Source organism: Formica exsecta, unplaced genomic scaffold (assembly GCF_003651465.1).
Source record: "Formica exsecta isolate Colony F162 unplaced genomic scaffold, ASM365146v1 scaffold1417, whole genome shotgun sequence".
In the NCBI taxonomy this organism is placed as follows: Eukaryota; Metazoa; Arthropoda; class Insecta; order Hymenoptera; family Formicidae; genus Formica; species Formica exsecta.
In genome coordinates, this window is record NW_021848746.1 from 1 (window position 1) to 7,346 (window position 7,346).

The window sequence follows — 7,346 nt, forward strand, 5'->3', positions numbered from 1 at the left end:
AAGATTTTTAAAATAAAATTGTATAATAGATTTTTTAAGTTATATATTTTGATACATATAAAAAAATAATCCTTAAAGATGAAAGAGAAAAGTATTGCGACAATAATAAGGGATAAAAATTCGCAGGAGCACGTGTCCGAATAGCCTGGTTGGTCTGCTTGACGCGAACAAATACAAAATGCTGATGCGAATTCCACTGGACGATCTCGAAGTGATGAAAGGTATTATAGAGACGCCGATTTATCGAATTACTAATTATTTTAGAATGAAACTATCCTAATATCGATTTTCCAGCCAAAGATGAGAATCTAAGACGAATGGCGCGCGAAGTAGACTATCTTCGAGAAGATTGCACAAAGTTAACTCAACTTCAGGAACTCACCGCGACTTTGCATGGTGCCAAGCAGCAGTTGGAGGATCTTATTAAGGATATGCTGAGTCAAGCCCAACGGCAACTGGCAGAAAGAAATGCAGCGCATTCGCAGTTGGCTTGCTTAGAACTAACACTCAATACTCAGTAAGCACAAGAGAAAAATTTTTCATTTACTTTAATTGTTGAGAAATTATCTTTTGAAAATTAAATGAGATAAATAAATGAGAAAGCGCCTAGGAGATATTAATGATAATAAGATATCATTATTTTAAGATTTGATACATACTCAAGTCTTTATATGCTGCATACTTCGAGAGAGCGAACGCGAAATTATAATCTTTGCAATAATACGAAATAAATTCTTGCTATGAAATATCAGAATCCACCATTGGACATACTTTATTTATAAATTTGTTGATTGGACATACACTTTATTTATAAACTTGTTCTTGTATAATTATGCATGAGATGAAATAAACTAGAAAATTTATGATTAAATCGATTCAATTGATGATTAAATTTAGCCTGGTTGGTAATCAGTTGCGAGCTAATTTTCCAAGATTATCGCGAAATCCTTTAATCGCGTTCTCCGAGAATCGTTTTCGATCACGTTTCCGTTACATATACACATTGGGAATTTCTAAATCGTGATGATTCGATCGTAGTTGCAACGTGACTCATATTGTACTTGCGTACTTTATTTACAGAGCCGGAATTGAGAATATATCTGTTATGTTCGCGAAACCTGACAAACGTGCGAGTTGGGAGGAGAGTTTTAACGAAGCCAAACAGAAACTCGGTGAGTAGCGTTACGTCGAGCTTTTCATATTTATAAAGTCATCCTAATGAAAAATTTTTTAAGTATTAGTATATATTTAAAAATAATATTTTTTTGATTTTTTTAAACAATATTTAGTAGCAATGTAGTAAAAAAATATCGAATATATTACTCTTTATAAATAGATAATTTAATCAATGTAAAACAAAATTTAATCAATATAACTTTTTTTGGATTTTCACAAATAATATCTGCTAAATGAAAACTTGAATGAAGAGAATTAAATGAGTAAAAATATTGAGGTATAAACGTTGAAGATTAAATTACGATCTTAAAATAAACATGAGATTTTGCTTATTATAATTTTAATTTTCCTGGCATGCATCTTAATCCATAAATTAAAAATCTTGCCATACACACGTACATATATAAAATCTGTTGCCTATTTTTTATTTTCTCAGTTCTTGAATTATAAATCCACAAGTCAGAATATTTTAAGCATCTTGCTATTTCGCGTGCAGCACTGTCAGCCGACAGGAGACTGTGTCCTGAATTCGTGGGACCTCTGCCGATCAGAAAAACGCGGGCTGGTCTCCAGTTCACGTGCGCGGCGCCGACATTGGTAAACGGACAGGGATCGAGGGACGTTTGGGTCTGCAACAGCGATGGATACGTTGGTCAGGTGTGCGTGCTGAGCCTGAGCCCGGAACCACCGCAGGTTACGTCGTGTAATGGAGTCTGCAACTCCAGGATACTCTGCGTCGCCGGGATACCCGCGTGCACGCCCAGGTAAGATTAGCGAGACGAAGTATAAGCGAGAGGGAATTAATTGGGACGAGAGATAATTTTGAACGTTTGTTGAAGTATACGAACACACGGGTTTAAATGTTGTCTTTTCAGTTCGAACTCGTGCACGTCGAACAACAGCCCGTTCATTAACAGCAAGAGTGGTATAAGCATATCGGTACAAGACGTGGATGCCAGTGGCGGTAACATACAGTTAGACAGGTAATCATTCTCTCTCGCGGCAATCGCGTGACTAAATATACGTAAATAACGATATCTCCTACTTGATACTTGGCAGTATTAAGCGGTTTACAGCTGGGTATGATTTATTAATAATCATCATACATTATACATGTATATTCTTCTCATTTATCGGATTAAATGTAAAATCTCAAACGCAATTTTATTCAGAAAGAAATCTATTTAAATTAAATTAAATTTGTATTAAAATGTTTAACATTTATCTATACTCGCACGTTTTGCAGTAGCTCGAGCTCCGACGATTCGGACTCGGATGACAGTCCATGCGCAGATACGGGCAGCATGACATTGAGCGGTGACGTGTCGAGTATTGACAATACTACTGCGGAGGAGGACGCGAATCAGCCTACGATGTGGTTGGGAACAGAGGACGGCTACATCCACGTATACAACTGCAACGACAATATCCGGATCAAGAAGAACAAGGTGAAGATCCTGCACGGCAGCAGCGTGCACTGCATCATGTAAGAGCCCCTTCTCTCTCCTAACTTTATTATTATATTCCATAGATAGTATATATTATTTTTAACGATCTATACCTTTTATATGCAATACTATAATGTCATTTCAGATATTTGGATAACAAGGTGTTTGTTTCTCTCGCCAATGGAGACATCACTGTTTACGTTCGGGACCATAGTACGTGTTGCGATATACTTTTCTAACAATGTTTCTTTTTTTGTGATTTATAGTAAAGTGTGATTTAAAAAAAATTTATTTTCCATTGTATTGCAGCCGGTGGATGGAACACACCGGATCCGACGACGGTATCCGTCGGGACGGTGGCATCGCCGGTAACCAAGATGCTATCCGTTTCCGGGAAACTTTGGTGCGGCTGCCACAATAGTGTGAAAGTTTTAAACACTCATACCCTGGACATCGAACACACGTTCACGGTTAGCAGCGACACGAGCCGCGCCGTTTCCTGCATGGCGAATTCTGGAGGCTTAGGCGTCTGGATTTCCTTACACAATAGCGCTGTGCTGAGGCTCTTCCATTCCGGTAGCTATGAATGCCTAACGGATATCAATATAGCGCCGGCTGTCACCAAAATGCTTGCCAGTAAGTCTCAACTCTCGAACAATTGAAAATCTTTATCATTGTCTCAAGTATCCTCTTAATTATTTCTATTATTTATCATATTTATTATATTGCATAATTTCCACCCATTATCTTTGTAAATTGAATTAAATTAGCAAAAATTTAAAGAAGTAACATAAAAAAGGTAAATTTTAAGATAACAAATATTCTAGATTTGATATACACACGTTGTAATTCTCATCGCTTCTGAAAAATCAATCAAAGTTACACAATCAAGCTAGTTTGAAAAATTAATTGTATAAAATTTCTATTAATTTATATATGGAACTGACTCCTTTCTCATCTAATCTCGTCTAATAAAAATGTTTGTGATTAAAACAAATAAAGAGATAAAAGTAAATATATTAAAATACGTGTAACAAACTTTTCAAGCTTGTTGAAATGTACCGTGTTTTATTCTAACTAATTGATTGACGGCAACGAGCCCTCATTTAGGGACGAGATCCGGCACTTATTTTAACGGAAGCGTTAAATTTGCTGCAGGTTGCGATGACATAATTCGGCAGCACAAGGCCGCGTGTCTCAGGGTTACCGCACTATTGGCTTGCAACGAGTTGCTCTGGATCGGTACGAGCGCCGGCGTGCTGCTCACTGTGCCAATTCCCCATATAAAGTCATCAACTCAGAGGATGTCGCAGCCACCGATTGTGACTGGTGCGTATTGACGTCACATTCTTGTCACATTCTGTCGCTGTTATTATTGCGCCGTGATATAATTAGAAAGCTGGCCGACATCCCAAATCGCGCTCTCGATGCCCATCCGTGCGGAAGGATACAGGAGCGATCGATCAGTGTCAAGTTTTTTTTTCAGCGTAGGATGTAACGCCGTGATTTGTGCAAGCATATTAATCGTCTCTTTTGATTTATACGTAATTAATAATATCGTATATAATACTTTAATAGAATTTTGTCAATTATTGGTATTTGCACATGTACGCTTACATTTCGATGTAATAGACCGAAAGTAAGAAAAAAAAAAAAAAAAACAGTATCGTAAAAGTCTATGCAGAAACTTAAATTATACGTGTGAGATTATTTTTATATGGATCGCGTTAAAATTATAGCCGTAAAATTTTAAGGATTGCGATTATGAAATCTTTATGCTTAATATTTATTGAAGTGCAAAATTTCGGATCCGAAATCTTTATTCCAATCTAAGGAAAGAATTATTTTGTTCCGCGCAGGAATTCCTCACGGACACACAGGACACGTGCGCTTTCTCACCTGCGTGGAAACGCCGAACCCCTCGAAACCCGACCCTGGTTCGAAGGTGAATCGTTATTCACTGAAGTCGAGTAAAACGCAGCAGAACAATATCAATCGCGGCAAACTCTTGGTGATATCTGGCGGAGATGGTTATGAAGACTTTCGTGGACCTCAGGCATCCGCAGAGCTGCAGGCCGGTCGTGAGGATTCTACGAATCATTTGCTACTATGGAAAGTGTGATATGATCTCGTACGACCCCAGGTAAAAGATGAGCAATATATTTAAAAAAATTTATTTAAAATATGAATTATATCAACGTGTGTGTATTAAGGTTACATTAATTATACATATGCTTTAAATACGCGCCGTTATTTAAAAGATAAGAAAAACACATTTGATAAGATTTATAGAATATTTATAATTGTAGAAATGCAAAAGTGTTGATTCTACAAAAAATTTATCGCTTATCTTAAAATATTTTTTTTTATTAGATACAATTTTATCTTTTTAGTATTTTTATTAACATTTTATGTTATATAAAAATTTTTATCATGCTGAACAATGTTCAGGATGATGCAGTAGCTACTTTACATCTAGTAAGTATTACATTATTTTATCGAAATTTTAAATACAATATCCAACTTCTCCGGTAGAATTTAGATATGTATGGTTTGTCACTTATCTACACATACTTCCTGTAGCAATGACTTTATTTTTTATTGTATTAATTTTTTTACTGTAAACTGTTGTTTCTTATTGTATTCTTTTTTTTTTTTTAATTTTATTTCTTGAGGCAAATAAGATTCTTACATTTTTTCAAAATCTTCACGTTACATTTATATATTATTTTTGCAGGCATGCTAGTCCAAGGTACTTTTTATCATATCGAGAGATTAGTTCTTTCCTGATTCAAACTGATTCACGAATGCTTATTTTAGTCTTCAATAGAATGATAATTAATCATTTTAATATCTAAATCAATGATTATAGATCTACAATATGTTATTTTATCGATATAATATAATCTGAAAAAAAGATATAACATAAAAACAAGATATATCGCGACAATTGTCATGATGAGAAAACACATAATAATTATCATTAATTTTAAATACTATTATACGTATAATTCATTACGCGCTTGTGCGAACGATAATGGATCGAGTTTGTTTCGGAAAGGCAATTTTAATTGAATATGCTTGATCTTGGGTGGATCTATAATTACCGTAAATTATCGTAAGAAGCGATTTGACGATGATCGCCTGCATTGTAGGCAAGGGTCGCGGTAAACGAAAGCCGGCATGACACGCCGTGGGAATCGTTATTGTACGCGCAGCATGCGGACGGATGCCATCGCCGTCGTCTGATCGTGGCCGATCACGACGCGCCAACAGGTCGGGTTTTCAAGGAGCGCGGTAGAATTCTCTGGCTGATATTAGCCGAATGGATTAAGGGCAAGATGCGAGAACTGCACTACTTCCAGGACATGAAGAAGTGTCGGGTGCATTTTGCGCGGGAGTCCGGTTGATCGAGGACGGTCTTGGACCTGTCTCTCTCGTCTTTGCGCGATCTATAAAAAGGATGTTGTCCGTTGTTGTTTGGTCATCACTCGCGCAAGTCTGACGCAAAATCGTTTACCAACGACAAGTGCTCGATGGTCAAATTTTTTTTTTTTTTTTCTGTACATATATTTGAGAAGTAATATGTTATGAAACAATTGATGTTTAAAAGTTCTATACTATTTTTTCACACATTATAAATTATTAAATTATTAGCGATTTGCATTGTATTTATTTCAATTCTGTATTTATAATATTTATTATGTAGTATAAAGAAGGAATTTCACTACATTGAGCACGTGCCTTTGGTAAATAAAATCGGAGATAAATAAAATTGCGTAATGTTGGAAATGATAGGATCTGATTCTAAATGTAATTCTCGATGTCGATGTATGTTTGCCATTTATACAAAAACGCGATTTCAAGAGTGGCCCACATGTTAAAATAGCCAAATGACACAAAAATTTAAAAGACATCTACAAACATCTACATCTTTTAAATAACGATAAATGGTTTTTAGACGTTTGTGTCGTTTGAATTTGGTTTAAGGGCACGTTTTCTTTTAGCTGCATTTTCAAATACCCTGTAGGTTTAAAACGAAACAAGCGCACAGTGAAGCTTTTAAAAGAGAGAGAAATATATATAAAAAAATAGTAAAAAGTGCAGCTAAATAAAACATGTATGTTAACGGACCGGATTACGATCAAGTAAATCATCGACATCGATAAATCGACGATAGTGGAGTACCTGGCAGGGCGTTGAATCGAGCTTATATGTATCAATACTGGCCTAAATTGAAAAATAGTAGATATATACATAGAGATCTATAATTTGTTACGATTACTAAAGTGCCAAAAAAAAAAAAAAAACACGAAAATTTACTCCCTGTTTGATCGATCGATGCCGCGAAAATACTAACGTTCTTGGTTATTTCTAGTACATCGTATAAAATGTAACTCGATGTGTTTGTGTTAATTGTTGAGAAATTTATCGGATCTGTGTACATCAAGGGCGTTAGAAAAATGGAGTAATTTAATACAAAAATTTATTTATTAGAAGGAGGCAAGAGAAATAAAGACAGATATTTGAAGCTTTCGCTTATTAGAGAGGCGAATGTTTTTATTTTATTTGGGTTTTATTATTTTCTAATTAAGATCACAAGTCAGTGAAAGCGAATTTATACCTATAACTGCAAGTCAGTACAAGTGCCAATAAATCATTCATGAATTCGTGCTTATATACGCGTTCTATCGTATATTTTTTATTCTCTTCTTTCTAATT

At 35.4% G+C, this 7,346-nt stretch overlaps 1 protein-coding gene across 1 annotated transcript; it reads left to right on the plus strand.

Moving 5' to 3' along the window:
* Positions 1-126: 126 nt before the first annotated feature.
* LOC115246248 (rho guanine nucleotide exchange factor 17) lies at positions 127-6,946 on the plus strand (the record flags this gene model as incomplete). The annotated part of the gene is made up of 11 exons (XM_029824962.1): positions 127-221; positions 295-517; positions 1,081-1,172; positions 1,673-1,940; positions 2,052-2,159; positions 2,423-2,662; positions 2,770-2,837; positions 2,934-3,260; positions 3,783-3,953; positions 4,484-4,767; positions 5,780-6,946. Coding segments are annotated over 10 exons (1,855 nt in total), but the record flags the coding sequence as incomplete, so codon positions are not given.
* Between the last annotated feature and the right edge of the window lie 400 nt (positions 6,947-7,346).